The sequence below is a fragment of the Cetorhinus maximus genome, chromosome 30 (genome assembly GCF_964194155.1).
Source record: "Cetorhinus maximus chromosome 30, sCetMax3.hap1.1, whole genome shotgun sequence".
Classification (NCBI taxonomy): Eukaryota; Metazoa; Chordata; class Chondrichthyes; order Lamniformes; family Cetorhinidae; genus Cetorhinus; species Cetorhinus maximus.
In genome coordinates, this window is record NC_135908.1 from 24088076 (window position 1) to 24104415 (window position 16340).

General features: G+C 41.6%; 1 protein-coding gene across 2 annotated transcripts in view; it reads right to left on the reverse strand.

Annotated features, from left to right (window-relative positions):
• vps13c (vacuolar protein sorting 13 homolog C) overlaps nt 1–16340 on the reverse strand; it is a 350466-nt gene that overhangs the window by 182839 nt on the left and 151287 nt on the right. For both annotated transcript variants that reach the window (XM_078532613.1, XM_078532615.1), the window contains 5 exons: nt 14836–14915; nt 13988–14047; nt 8135–8300; nt 5033–5149; nt 190–293 (listed from right to left, as the gene is read on the reverse strand). In XM_078532613.1, the coding sequence (XP_078388739.1) occupies nt 190–293; nt 5033–5149; nt 8135–8300; nt 13988–14047; nt 14836–14915 (527 nt within the window). The remainder of the gene's footprint in view (nt 1–189; nt 294–5032; nt 5150–8134; nt 8301–13987; nt 14048–14835; nt 14916–16340) is intronic.

Consider the following 16340-nt stretch of genomic DNA (forward strand, 5'->3'; position numbering starts at 1 on the left):
ACTATGCTGCATGAGGCAATAAACACTGTACAATGTGTTGTTTTTCTATTTTCAAACAAACAGAATTTTCAGTTAGCTTCATGGTGCACAGCTGGAGATATTCCTACCATTTCCTGGTGTACGGCACACTTGCACATGAATTCAGATACTCACCCAAAGGTGACATGAGCACATCCAGCATATTTTTACCTTTTTATGTAGAGTCTTGGAATCAACATCTGTAACAACAATATCCCGAAGGCTGGCAGAGACTTCCATCTGCCTTGATTGCACTGAAGCAGATGCATCCAAACCTGTATGGTTAAATCAACCATTCTAAAATTACTACAATAACATTCACTTGGGTGAAATTAAGTTAATACATGGGAGATGTGCATAGATCTTTTGACCACACCTTTCACCGCACATTTCAAAACTTGCATTAACACCACATCCTCAGACAGTACGAGATGTACATCAAGTAAAGAACTTTAGTACAGAGCACCTTAACATGCCTCAGTATCTGCAATGTCACAAAGCACGCTCCATTACTTTTTCCAGTTCCATCACTGTTGTGCGGGTAAACCTAAGACAACTTTGCTCATGGGGAAACCATCATAATTTTGCCTATTTACCAAACATTCATTGATACTTAATCTCCAAGTATACATTGGGGGACCATCGTTAAGTGAGAGTAATCAGCAAGCTGTCAAGGTACATTCCTGACACTTGTACATTCCTGCGCTGGGTTTTCCAACAATGGGAAACATGTCCATACAAAGAATTTTGTACCACTCTACATTGCATCATGCACAAAACAATAGCAAGAACTGCATCTTTGATAATTTTTCTTCCTAATAATTCCACAATATGAACAGATGCCAAATAAGAAATGAGAGTTGCTTTATTTTTAGGATGTGAGCATCACTGGCAATAACAGCATTTATTGCACAACCCTAACTGCCCTTGAGAAGGTAGTGGTGAGCCGCTATCTTGAACCATTGCAGTATGTGGAACAGGCCACAATGACATTAGGTAGGGAGTTCCAGGTTTTTGACTCAGCCACAGTAAAGGAACAGGAGCATATTTCCAGTCAGAATGGTGCGACTTGGAGGGGAACTTGCAGGTGGTGGTATTCCCATACGTCTGCTACTCCTGTCCCTCTGTGTGTTTGGAATGTACTATTAAAGAAGCCTTGGTGAGTTACAGCAGTGCATCTTGTACATGGTGCACACTACTGCCACTGCGCACCAGTGGTGAAGGAGCAAATGTTCAAGGTGGTGGATGGGGTGGCAATCAAAAGGACTGCTTTGTCCGAGATGTCGTCAAGCTTCTCGAGTATTATTGAGCCGCACTCATCCAGGCAACTGTATGACATCACCCTCCCGACTTGTCCCTTTCGAATGGTGAAAAGACTTTGGGAAGTTAGGTGAGTCATCTGCTGCAGAATTCCCAGTCTCTGGCTTGCTCTTCTAACCACATTATTTAAGTGGCTGGTCCAGTTAAGTTTCTGGTCATTTAGTTCCAAACTATCGATTGTAGGGGAAACATTCATGTTTTTGGCAAGATGAATGGGATGACAGCATGTCTATACATTAGAAACTGAAACATATTAAATTCTCAAGGTAAGGTTTTGTGAGCATTGTCTGCTGAAGAATCCAAGAAACAGGAGCAAGCAAAAGCCATTCAGCCCTGCTCTGTCATTCAATATGATCATGGCTGACCTTCTAGCTATACTCCACCTACCCACACCATTCCCCCAGCCCGACCTCCCAATATCCCCACATCCCTTAATTCCCTTAGTGTCCAAAAGTGTATCAATCTTTGTCTTGAGACTACTCAATGATTGAGCATCCACCTGTGGTAAAGAATTCCAAAGATCTACAATGCTGTGGAGTTAAGAAATTTCTTCTCCTTTTCAAAGAAAGTTGACTTAATAGTACAACTGGGCATGAATCATATAAACCACAAACATTCCCAGTTCTGATCTATATAATTCCACTGAGTTATTGATCTCAGACAGAATGAAGGAAAAGATACTCCAAGTAGACTCAGTGAGCATCGGTTAGAGACAGGAAAGTCATTGTATGTACCCAATTCTGACCTCTTCCAGAAACCATGAAAGCAAGTGCCTGTTTGGGAAATGATAGAAGAACTCAGTGGATAGGCACTGAGTGGATAGCAGTAAGGGGAACATGTGTGAGGAGAAATGGAGTTAGCAGAGGAGAGAAAACTTCAGAGTCAGTACGATCTCAAAGTGTGAAAACATTGGAAGGTGGAGGGAAATAATGCTAAGAAAATTTGACAATGTGATATTTGGACAGTTCCTTCAGTTGTAGGGGTAAGGCAATCAAGACAATAATTCCTTTGCCATTGGCAAAAATTGGTTACAATGAGACAACATCAGCTAAACTGGTGCAAGGAGTAGGAAATGAAACTGTTACATTTGTGGAATAATCAACATAAAAATTAGTGAGAAGTAATAAAAAATATCTTGCTTGGAAACTGAAGGCAAGGTTGTGGCCTATTGCCAACCTTTGGCAAAATTAATGAGATCCTGAGCAGAAAGTTAGGATGAAGGAATGGTTGGAAGGCGATGCCTATGGAAAGGGGCTTAACTATTGCATAATTTCAGTCAGTGAACTTAGATTCCATTCACTAGATCTTACTTAATAGTGAAAAGACTGGTATTTTAGAAATTAGGGGGTGGATTACCTGCCCCCAAAGACCAAAAAGTCCATCAGCATTGCGCCAACAAGAAACTTGGCTGCCTCGCAGCAACGATACACAGAACCAGTCTTAACTGATTTAGAGTGAGACTTGTGCCACCTTCTGGGAAGAAGCCCCACTCTAGAGCACTGCTGGCCACTCTGATTGGCTGACAGCTCTATTGTCCCATCAGCCCTAGAATCGAGCAGTGGCCACTGCTGGGACTACATGCAGGCCCTGGAGAAATGTTAAGGATACTGGGCTTCAGATAAGTCTGGGCATTTTGGACAGGGCCGCCTTCCCCAATTAGGGGAAGAGGGGTGGGGATAAGGGGGATGAGGGAGGGTGGGGGGATGTTTTAGAGGCCAGGGGAGAGGCTTAAAGAGTGGGTACAATCTTGCCAGAGACAGGAGGGCCCACCTCCCCACCCACTTCTTGCTTGCCACAGCTTGTGCTGTGAAAGCTGCCTGGCTGTCCACCTTGCTTCCGCTTTCCCCTGCCACACGTATTATGACGGCAGAGGTGGAATGAAGCCCTTAAGTGGCCCCTGGCATCAACAGAGCGAAGGGCGAGTGGGCAGACTGCGCGACGACTTACCCACCCATCTTAATATGGGAGACAGGTCGAAGGTGGGCAGGCCACCTGTTTTATTTTACGAGCCCCCTGCCTTCAAATACACAAACAGGAGGTCGTAAAACTCACCCCTAGGTTTCCAAACCTCAGATATTCCAAAACAAAAACAGAATTACCTGGAAAAACTCGGCAGGTCTGGCAGCATCGGCAGAGAAGAAAAGAGTTGACGTTTCGAGTCCTCATGACCCTTCAGCAGAACTGAGTATAGTTAGGAGAGGGGTGAAATATAAGCTGGTTTAGGGTGGGGGGTGGGGTGGGGGGAGAGAAGTTGGTGGGGGGGGAGGGACAAGCAAGCAGTGATAGGAGCAGATAATCAAAAGATGTCACAGACAAAAGATCAAAGAGGTGTTGAAGGTGGTGATATTATCTAAGAAAATGTGCTAATTAAGAATGGATGGCAGGACACTCAAGGTACAGCTCTAGTGGGGGTGGGGTGGAAAGACTGACAGGGCATTACAGGTATAGATTTAAAAATAATGGAAATAGGTGGGAAAAGAAAAATCTATATAAATTATTGGAAAAAATAAAAGGGAGGGGGAAGAAACGGAAAGGGGGTGGGGACGGAGGAGGGAGTTCAAGATCTAAAGTTGTTGAATTCAATATTCAGTCCGGAAGGCTATAAAGTGCCTAGTTGGAAGATGAGGTGCTGTTCCTCCAGTTTGCGTTGGGCTTCACTGGAAAAATGCGGCAAGCCAAGGACAGACATGTGGGCAAGAGAGCAGGGTGGAGTGTTAAAATGGCAAGCGAAGGTTTGGGTCTTTCTTGCGGACAGACCGCAGGTGTTCTGCAAAGCGGTCGCCCAGGTTGCGTTTGGTCTCTCCAATGTAGAGGACACCGCATTGGGAGCAACGAATGCAGTAGACTGAGTTAGGGGAAATGCAAGTGAAATGCTGCTTCACTTGAAAGGAGTGTTTGGGCCCTTGGACAGTGAGGAGAGAGGAAGTGAAGGGGCAGGTGTTGCATCTTCTGCGTGGGCATGGGGAGGTGCCATAGGTGGGGGTTGAGGAGTAGGGGGTAGTGGAGGAGTGGACCAGGGTGTCCCGGAGGGAACGATCCCTACGGAATGCCACCAGGGCGGGTGAAGGGAAGATGTGTTTGGTGGTGGCATCATGCTGGAGTTGGCGGAAATGGCGGAGGATGATCCTTTGAATGCGGAGGCTGGTGGGGTGATTAGTGAGGACAAAGGGGACCCTATCATGTTTCTGGGAGGGATAGGAAGGTGTGAGGGCAGATGCGCAGGAGATGGGCCGGACACGGTTGAGGGCCCTGTCAACAACCGTGGGTGGAAAACCTTGGTTAAGGAAGAAGGAGGACATGTCAGAGGAACTGTTTTTGAAGGTAGCATCATCAGAACAGATGCGACGGAGGCGAAGGAACTAAGAGAATGGGGGTTTTTATCTCAGGTATTCCAGCATGCATTTCAAGTGACAACATCACCGCAATGTTGTTTTCTTTCAAATGGGAAATGAGGAAATAAATCCAAATTAGCAACGCTGTTTTGGAACAAAAGTGAATCATTCTGTTGGCTCATGTGAGGGGGAGAAGGCGGGGGATTGGCATGAGGTGAACTGTCCCTTTCGAGAGCCAGCACAGACATAGCGGGCCGAATGATCTCCCACGCTGCTGTAACCATTTAGTGATTCTGAGGTAAGCAGTCCAGTGTAAGTGAAAAATGACAGCAATGAAGACTCTCACTCAGCGCATGTCTTACCTTGTACTCTAATGTCTGCAATACTGCACTTCTCATCACACACGGCCACATTAAATGCATCCATCATGGCAAACATCTTGAAAACAACCACGTCAGTATCCCTTGAGCTTTTCAAAACTGTCAAAAAGAGTTCAAGAAATTCAGATGATCTCTCAACAGCTAAATCAAAATCATACAATGGATTCGACTTCAGATAAAAAGTTCTCTCTTCTTGAAGTACTGTTTGGGAATGGGTGAACAGTTTTACAGATATCTGTTGTTTGACTCTGGATTCTGCTCCATGCACAGAATGAAAAAAGTGATCTCAGAGCTAAAACATACCAGGCATCAAAATAAGGATTTGTGTAAGGATTTCACAGGTATACAGAGGTACCCCAGTAGCTGGTAAAAGTTTGCCTCTTCATTTTCTTTTTTTGTTTCAAGGCAATACAATAAAGGAGTACAATAAATTGTCTGACAAGCTGTAATTATTATAGGTGCTAATTCCTGCTGGGCCTGAGGCAGAAAGAGGCAGCTGCACAGGAAAGGAAGTTCAACATTGCTAACAAACACTGCAATCTCTGTGTATTTTGTCATTTGTTCCTGAAACTGAGAAATAACTGAGCAATGTAAGTCAACATTTGATTTGAGCATGGACACACTGACATTGCTTTATTGACCAAGTTTTTTTTTTATTCGTTCATGAGGCGTAGGCGTCACTGGCCAGGCCAGCATTTATTACTCATCCCTAGTTGCCCTAGTTCAGAGGGCATTTAAGAGTCAGCCACATTGCTGTGGGTCTGGCAGATGTAGTGACACAGCAGATTTCCTTCCCTAAAGGTCATTAGTGAACCAGATGGGTTTTTACAACAATCAACATTAGACTTTTAATTCCAGATTCTTATTGAATTCAAATTCCGGGATTCGAACCTGGCTCCCCAGAGCATTACCCTGGGTCTCTGGATTACTGGCCCAGCGACAATACCACTACGCCATTGCCACCGGTTTCCAGAACTTTTACGGTTCAACACTTTCACTCAGTTGAATGTTACACGAAGAAAAAAATGCCAACAAGATATTTCCATCCCTCAAAAAGATTGAAAATGTCAACCCTGATCAGGAGCTGCCCACCTCGTAATTATTTTTTTTAGTTTCTTTTTAAATTGCATGCTGGCTTGTATTGTACAAGTAAATAGATACTCAAGTAGCTGAGGCTAAATTAGTTGGTGCACTCCACTAAAAACATAAGAAAGAAGTGGGAGCAAGATTCCACATGGCCTGAAGAGTCTGCTCCACCATTCAATATGATCATAGCTTAAACTTAAACTTAGGCTTAAACTCCACTTTCCCACCCACTCCCTATCCCTCGATCCTCCGGGAGACCAAAACTCTGTCCGTCAGCCTTATGTATATATTCAATATATTGGAACATCTACTAGGCTAATACCAGGAATGGGTTGGTTGTCTAATGAGGAAAGGTTGGACAGGTTAGGCTTGTATCCACTGGAATTTATTAGAGTAAGAGGCGACTTGACTGAAATGTTTAAGACTCTGAGGGGTCTTGTTACGGTGGATGTGGAGAGGATGTTGCCTCTTGCGGGAGAATCTAGAACTAGGGGTCACTCATTTAAAACAGAGATGAGGAAAAATTTTTTCTCTGAGGGTTGAGAGTCTTTGGAACTCTCTTCCTCAAAAGGCAGTGGAAGCAGAGTCTTTGAATATTTTTAAGGCAGAGCTAGGTAGATTCTTGATTAACAAGGGGGTGAAAGGTTATCGCGGGTGGGGAGGGATGTGGGATTGAGGATACAACCAGATCAGCCAGGAACTTTCGGAATGGCGGAGCAGGCTCGAGGAGCTGAGTGGCCCACTCCTAATTCATATCTTTGCATGTACAATCCTCAGTGAAGAAATATCTCATCTTAGACCTAAATGGCTGACCGCTTAGCCTGAAACTGTGCCCCCGTGTTTGAAATGCCCCAGTCAGGGGAAACAATCTCTCAGTAACTACCCTATCAAGCCCCTTCAGAATCTTGAATGTTTCAATGAGATCCACGCACTGTGATCATACTACGGAGCCCCAATGGAACCTGGTGGCCCGTGAGATCAGAAATTAAACCTGGAGGAGGAGCTGCCAGCCAGCTGAACATTTTCACCACAAAGGAGCTCACCTAATGATGAGTTAGGACTAGGCAAGGATCAAAGATTGTTTGTAAATTCATTGCGTTTTCCTATTTTGTAATAATTTTCATTTGAATAAGAAATCCAATTTAAAAATTTGCTTCTAGTGTGTAGAGCATTAGGCCTGAAATGTCTCTTCAGAGGCTTTCCAAACCCAGTCAAAATGTTGGGGGGTTTGGTGGGAAGGGGGGGAAGCAAGTGGAAAGGGTCAAGTAATAACTTATGTATTCATTTTACTAAACATGCGAAGGACAAAGTACGAACAATTCGAAGCAGCGGGAAGAGAAATAGTGCTGATGACGTCAAATAACAAGGAAGAACTAACTCGAATTTACATAATGCGTTTCACATTCCCTGGATGCCCAAAGTATTTCACATTCAATAAAATACTTCTAAAATGCATCTCATGTTAAATAGGAAAATATAAACAAGGCTATATGAAGGTGCTCCCTCCATCCAGCAGGGAAAAACAACATGCTCCTTCTGACTGCCCAGGATTGCTAATTAAACGTGGCTACACAGACACCAGTGCCCCAGAACTGCACCTCGTCTTAAGTTCTAGAAGAGTGAGAAGGTTAAAGGTAATCCTCAGGAGAGAAGCATAAGGGAAAACTAACATAATTAAAATAAGCACATCTCAATAGTGAACCAAAGTCACTTTTCATTTGTAATGTGTTTGAGGTAAATTGAGGTGCGCTGATTGTGGTAAAGATGTCAAAAGTCACCACAAAGAGGACTAAAACAGCAATTTAGCTCCCACAAATCAAACTGGATGATACTACGGAATGCCAGCAATAATATTATCTGCGAGTAGAAATGAGAAGGGAGTCTGGAATTCACAGCTTGGCTAATTGTAATTTCACTCCACATTTATAAGTACTTGCACTGGCAATTCGAATTTACTGAAGAACAATCCTAACATGAAATCCTGCTGATGCCATGTACCTGTTTTTGTGGCAACCCCTTTATCCTGTTTCTGCTTTTGTGCCTTCACTTCATGATCCTTATCAATAGAGTCCATGTTGCCTGATGGAACAACTGTTGTCAGGAAATTGATGGTTGAAAGTAAAGCTTGTGCATGCAGAAGAAGATTAAGTGAAGAAAATGCGACCTGTTGATAAACAAAATAAAAACGTCATCCGTTCTATTTATTGTTAATTGTACCAGATTACAACAATGCATTGCAATCAAATTTCAGGCTTTGGAACACTTGCCTGCACATTTTTGGTTTTCACAATTACTTTTGTAAGTCTATAAACTTTACAAATATATTCATGCCACTTGTTCAAAAATTAAAAGCCACTATCAGAGGAAAACATATAGTCATCACTCAAGAGCCATTCTGTGAAACTGCTAAAGATCTAACAAACAATAAAAAGTGCATTTGCAACATAGGAAGAAACAGTGTTATTTTAGATCAACATCAACAGAGACAGATGTCAGGTTTGGAAAGGCACTGAGGATGAGCAATAGAAATGAAGATAGAAATGAATTGATGCTCCACAGATAGGAGAACTATTGGGAAAGAAAGGAGATTTATTAGAAACCTTTACTGAAGACAAGTAACAACAGTAAAGCTCAATATTGATATGATAAAAATGGATCAGAAATAAGACAATCATGCAATAGAAATCAGGATCCTTTCAACATACACACAATTCATATCAAATTAGACTGGTTAACTTAGAAGTTGGGTTTAAAACTGAAACAACAGGAGATGCACTAGTGATAAAACAAAGAGTAGATGGGACAAGGATTAGAAGAAATAGCTCAGAAGGGGAATCAGAAAAAATGAAATATGGAATAAAAAAACGCTTCATATTGCACTTGTCCTTTTGCTGCAGCTGGTTTTTAAGCAGATCTTACCATGAGGTGGTTGGACTCCCATCAGGGCCATCTCTTTATAATTGAGACTGTTCAATGAAACAATGCTCAAATGTGCAGATCTAAAATTGAACTTTCATCACCTCTCCAGAGAAAACACCAGGCTGTTTGATATACTCAGAATCCAAGCTGACAGCCATCACATCATACTTCACTGCCCCAGGCTGGTAACAATAGTCAGCGTTTTATCAAGTGGCCAGTGCTTGCTAGGCAAATCATTTGGTGAGTTTTACTTTGAAAAAAATTTAATCAATAAAAGGGAAGACCACAGAAAACATTTCCTTCGTGCATGGTACAAGCATCTATTTTATAACTGATTCTTAGGATGTGGGCATCACTGTCAAAACCAGAATTTGTTGTTCATCCCTAGTTGCTCTTGAGAAGGTGTTGTTAGACCTACTTTAACTGCTGTAGTCTATCTGGTGAAGGTACACATTACAGCATGGTTAGAAAGGGTGTTCCAGGAGCTTGACCTTGTCAAGTTCATGTCAATACAGCCACAGTAAACCAGTTGTAGAGATAGTGGGCATTTGAGTTGATGGATGTCAATCAAGTGGATTGCTTTGTCCTAGATGGTGTCAAAGTTCTTCAGTGTAATGTCAGCTGCACCCATCCAGTTAAGTGAAGAGTATTTCATCACACTCCAAACTCATGCTTTGAAGATGAAGAGGAGACTTTGGGGAATCAGGGGAGTCGCTCACCTCTGGATATCCAGCCTCTGCCCTGATCAATGATCAGCCATATTCTGAGAATGAATTATAAAAGAAAAACAGATACCCATGCCATGAATGAAGGAAATACTTTCAGTGGTCTGCTCCTTAATTGATTTAATTTTTTCCCAAAGTAATGGTAATGCAATTGAAACTCATGGAGAGGTAGTTAGTAAGGCTATTTCTTGTTGGAGGTGGAGAGAAGGTCATTGATGAAGCAACTGAAGATGGTGGGGCCTAGGGCACTACCCTGGAGAACTCCTGCGCTGATGCCCCAGGGCTGAGATTATTGACCAACGACCACAATCATCTTCCTTTGTGCTCGGTATGACTCCAACCATTGGAGAGATTTCCCCCCGATTCCTATCGACTCCAATTTTGCTAGGGTTCATTGATGCCACATTCGTTCAAATGCTGCCGTGATATCAAGGGCAGTCACTCTCATTTCATCTCGAGAGTTCAGCTCTTGTATCCACGTTGAGCAAAGCTATAACGAGGTCTGAAGCCGATAGTCCTGGCAGAATCCAAGCTGATCAGTTAGTAGATTATGGGTGAGTAAATGCCATTTTCCAGCACATTTCCTGTCATTGCTAAGCTGATGATTAGAAGGTGTTTACGTTCTATATCAATGACTTGGATGAAGGGACGAAATGTACGGTGGCTAAATTTGCCGATGACACCATGATAGGTAGGAAAATAATTTGTCATGAGGTGGTAAATAATCTACAAAGGTATATAGGTAGGTTAAGTGAGTAGGCAAAAAATTGGCAGATGGAGTATCATGTGGGAAAATGCGAACTTGTTCACTTTGGCAGGTAGAATAGAAAAGCAGTATACTATTTCAATGGAGGGAGATTTCAGAGCTCAGTGGTACAGGAATCACAAAAAGCAAGTACGCAGGTACAGCAAGAGGTTAGGAAGGCAAATGGATTGCTGGTGTTGCAAGCGAATGGAATATAAAAGTAGGGAAGTGTTACAACAGCTGTACAGGGCCTTGGTGGGCCACATCTGGAATCCTGTGTACAGTTTTGATCTCCTTATTTGAAAAAGGATATAATTACATTGGAAGCAGTTCAGAGAAATGCACTCAACTCATTCCTGGGATGAAGGGCTTATCTTATGAAGAAAGGTTGAACAGGTTGGGCCTATACCCATTGGAGTTTAGAAGAATGAGAGGTATTAAAGCATAAGATTCTGAGGGGGCTTGTTACCCAGAGGATGTTTCCTCTTGTGGGAGAGAAGACTAGAACTGAGGGACACATGCCTTTGAGACCATGAAACAAGGGGGCTCTAATGAATTGATGAGTATGATTAAGAGGTGACATTAAGGAAACACATTTTCATAGCTGAAAGGAACACTGGCTCCTTTCATGAACTAAAACGTGTTTGCTCCAATTAAAATAAAATTATGTCCAACGACATTTTTCTAATCTTAAAAATCAAAATAATTCTCCATGAACTGAATACAGCAAACAAATTACATTAAAAATGTGATCTCCAAGGCATAACATTACAAAACTTTGCAGCGATACTGCAAAGGTTACTTGGGTACTGATTAATGCTGAGCAATGTACACTGCCCAGTTCATAGCTTAAGGTTCAACACATGCAGTTAGATTTGCAGCATCTGATCATTTTCATTGGAAACTCAGCTAGGTAATTTGAATCAGGGGCCAGCAGGAGATGCTACACCAAATTAATGTTGCTTTTCCTCCAAAACTCAAGCAAGGGTTTCCAACCACCTTGTTCAACAGCACAAAATTTGGTGCAAAATTCTTCATTTTAATCCAATCATGTCAAGTTAATATTTGCGGCCTTTAAGTGCAATGTCTGCGGTATTTAAGGATTTAAATGAAATGCAAGCAGAATTTACTTTTAGTGGATACAAAAACATTCCAGTAATAGCAGTAAATCAGGAGGTGAAGCGAGGGGGTAACTTGGTGAAATTACAATCACTAGGGAAGCATTACTGAGCAAACTGATGGAGCTGCAGGCTGACAAGTCTCCGGGTCCAGATGGGCTTCATCCTAGAGTCTTAAAAGAGTGACTGAGGTAGTAAATGCATTGGTGTTAATTTTCCAAAATTCCCTAGATTCTGGAAAGGTTCCATCAGACCGGAAAGTAGCAAATATAACCCCTCCGTTCAAGAAGAGGGGGAGGCAGAATACAGGAAACTATAGGCCAGTTAGTTTGACGTCCGTTATGGAGAAGGTGCTGGAATCGATCATTAAGGAGGTTATAGCTGGGCACTTAGAGAAACTCAAAGCAATCAGAAGAGTCAGCATGGTTTGTGAAAGGAAATTTATGTTTAACCAATTTATTGGAGTTCTCTGAAGGAGTATCATGCAGTGTCAATAAAGTAGTCGTGCTATACTTGGATTTCCAGAATGCATTTAAGGTGCCACATCAAAGGTTATTGCGGAAAATAAAAGCTCATGGTGTAGGGGGTAAGATATTAGCATGGAGAGAAGATTGGCTGGCTGGCAGAAAATAGAGTATGCATAAATGGGTCTTTATCTGACTGGCAGGATGTGACGAGTAAAGTCCTCAAGGGTCTGTGCTGGGGCTTCAACTTATCACAATTTATATCAATGACTTAGATGAGGGGAGTGAAGGCATGGTTGCTAAATTTTTGGATGACACAAAGGTAAGTAGGAAAGTATGCTATAAAGAGGTTGCAGAGGGATATAGGTAGGTTGAATGGAGTGGGCAAAAATCTGGCAGATGGAGTATAATGTAGGAAAATGTGAAATTCTTCACTTTGGCAGGGGGAATAAAAAAGCAGAGTATTAGTTAAACAGAGAACAGTTGCAGAATTCCAAGATGCAGAGAGATCTAGGTGTTCTAGTGCATGAGTCACAAAAAGTTAGTTTGCAGGTACAGCAAGTAATTAAGAGGGCTAACTGAACATAAAAGTAAGGATGTTATGCTTCAATTATACAGGGCATTAGTGAGACCATATCCCGAATATTGTGCAGAGTTTTGGTCTCCTTATTTAAGAAGGATGTAAATATGTTGGAGGCAGTTCAGAGGAGGTTTACTAGATTGATACCTGGAATGAGTGGGTTGTCTTATGAGAAAAGGTTAGGTAGACTGGGGTTTAGAAGAGTGTGGGGTGATTTGATTGAAGTCTACAAGATCCTGAACGGCCTTGACAAGGTGGATGTCAAAACGGTGTTTCCTCTTGTGGGTGAGTCCAGAACTAGGGGGCACTGTTTTAAAATTAGAGGTTGCCTTTTTAGGACAGAGATGGGGAGAAATTTTTTTCTCTGAGGGTTGTCCAGCTTTGGAACACACTGCCTCAGAAGGTGGTGGAGGTGGGCTCATTGAATATTTTTAAGGCAGAGGTGGATTGATTCCTTTGCTTGACAAGAATCTAAGATCATCAGGGGTAGATGGGAATGTGGAGTAAAAGATACAAACAGACCAGCCATGATCTTATTGAATTGCAGAGCAGGCTCAAGGGGCCAAATGGCCTACTTCTGCTCCTGTTTCATATGTTCGCATGTAATTGTCAAAGCATGAAAAATTACACAAACTTTTTTCCCTTAAACAAAGACAAGAGAAAATGATCTCACATCATTATTATACAGATAAGTAGGCCAAATTCCATCCCTTTGTACGGTCTGAGACTTTGTTGTACAAATGATCTCCTTCTGCACTGCGTCATTTTATGAATCTGATTTTTGCATGACCAGATTAAGTGCTATCCTTTTGTATGGTCTACTGACTTTCATAGGCTCATGTATCATATACGTATACATGTAACAAAAATAAATGCCATCCCTTTCTACGAAATTAATTTGTAATTTTAATTGAATTCAGTTGCTATTTAAACTTAACCTACAAATCAGAAATGGATGATTTTAGGAAATCATTCCCTGGAACATCTGACATTAGCAAATTGATTACATTTACAATGAGGGTTAAGAAACTAGGACAAATATCCTTCAACAATTCTGAAATACTTAAATACCATATAACAAAAAACAAAATGGGCTGACGTTTTCTTTTTTTAAAAAGATGGGATGAGTCATTTTTATGGGCTTTTTTGTATCCTAGAAAAATTCATTTCCTTGTGAATAAAGCTCATTAGCCTGGATTTCTAATGGTGGCATCTTTTTAATTAAATAACAAACATTGAAGATTTTTTTTTAAACCGGTGTTCTCCAGCTGTTTCTGAGATAGGACAATTAAGTGCTTACCTTGAGCATTTGTTCAGTGCTGTTGTAATTCATTTTGAAATGTGGTCCATTTTTATCAGCCTATAAAACATTTTTGTTGAAGTTAATTTTACCTCAGTACTGACATAATGAAGAGCAAATGCTGATCATCAACCTAAGGAAAGAAAGGCTTGCATTTACTTAGTGCTTTTCTCAACCACCAGACTTCCCAAAGGGCTTTACAGCCAATGAAGCAGATGCAGTCACTGTTATAACCATGTAATGTAGGAAAAAACTTGCTGACAGTAAACTCCCACAAACAGTAATGTGATAATGATCAAATTAGTCTGTTTGTGAAGTTCACTTAGTAAATAAATATTAGCCAAGACACCAGGATGAAATCCCCACTCTTCAAAATAGCCTTGGGATTTTTTTTTGTTGCATCAATCCAAGTTGGCAGATGGGACCATGGTTTAACGCTTCATCCAGAAGTCAGCACCTCTAACCATGTGGCACTCCCTCAGTACTGCACCGGGATGTCAGCCATTATTTTTGTGCTCAGCCTTGAAACTCTTTCGAGTTATCAACAGTCACAGATTGCAACTCGTTCGAGTACAATCACAGTCCTTGGTTTCCGGGAGTGGGACATGAACCCACAACCCTCTTGATTCAAAGGCGAGGGTGCTATGAACTGAGCCATAGCTGACATCTCTGTGCTCAGCCTTGAAGTGGCACTTGAACCTGGAACCATGTGACTCAGTGGCACAAATGATACCAACTGAGCTACCACTGACATTGCATTTAGAAAAAAAAAGCCTTGTAACTGACTGGAACCACTATATCTATATTTTATCTTTAGGCTTAAGCTTAATGGAAGAATAAAAAGTAACCTTTATGTATTCCACTTTCAGGAGATCTGAACCTGGTGTATCTGCACAACTGATCAAATGTAGCTTCTGATTTTGGTCATCTGGAGAACACAAAACCATGAAATCCAATTTCAGCATATATTCTTCATAAAATACATCAGGATTTAAAGTATCACTTATTAATAGAGTACTGTGGATGCTTATTCAACATCACGTTCTTTCCCGCACATATCTATTTAATTAAACCTAATGAAGGCCCTAAACCAATGTCATTTTTCCAAAATCATTTTGGTTTCCATCTTTTTTCCCCCACTCTAGGCAGCTGATACAGCTAAAAGCATTACATCAACAAGTTACACAAGTCTGAAAAATCATTAAAATGTTAGAAATGCTTACAAAGTGATAGCCTGCAAATCATACCACTCTTTCCAACAACTGCAAGTTAAGCTCAGAGTTCCACAGCCTGGAGTTTCACCTGGACTTTGGGAGTTCCAGTCCTGTTAGCAATTATACACCATGGAGCTTATGGTTGTCCCATGCAACTAACCATAACTCACAATTATGGATCAGCCAAGCAGAATTGCTTAGCACTATCAGGGTGACATCAGGAATGAGAACTTAAAGGCTGTGGTCAATAGCTTTTTAGACTCTATGTGAGTCAAGGGATATGGGAATTGGGCAGGGAAAGTGTATTGAGGTCAAAGATCAGCCATGATTGCACTGAATGGTGGGGCACGTTTGAAGGGCTGAATGATCTACTGCTGCTCCTATTTCTTCTGTTCTAGTATTTTATTTTTCAGTTATTTGGAGAGATTTGAAATAAGAAAAGATTAATAGAGGTGGTGAAATTATAAAGTTTCAGAGGTATTAGATTTAAAATTGAGGGTAATAGATTTTAAAATAACTGGAAATAGAACTAAAGGGGGGATCTGGGGAATTTTTTTTTCCACAAGAAGGATATGATGATCTGGAACACACTATCTGAAAGGGAGGTGGGAACCAGATTCCATGGGAACTGTCAAAGGACAATTGGAATGTACTTGTATTGCACTGATTTGCAAGGTTATGGGGAAAAGCTGGGTGTGAGATTAAATTAGGAGCTCTTTCAAAGAGCCAGCATGGGCACAATGGGCTGAATGGTTTCCTTCTGTGCTGTAAGATTCTACGATTTGTTTACACTGGAGGGAGTCAGAAAGAGCAGGGAACAAGACTCAAGTCTACATAATGCGCTCTTGGTGATAGTACGAGCTCCTCTTTTTTTCCAATATTTTTGCCCCATTTTGAATCTCCCTGAATTACAAACAGCAAGCAAAATGCTGGGTGAACCAAATGCAGCCAGGCCTCTATAAATGTGTGAAGTATCAGTCAAGAGCCTCACTAAAGAGCTACATAGCACCCTCAGATTTTCCTTCCCCTCGCTCCTCACCCACACCAAGGCAAGTGACCAGTCTTCACTTGGGACAACCCCAGAGCAATCCAGCCAAGGCAAGAAATTCAGTGATGTGAAGAACAAAACCAAAACTTCA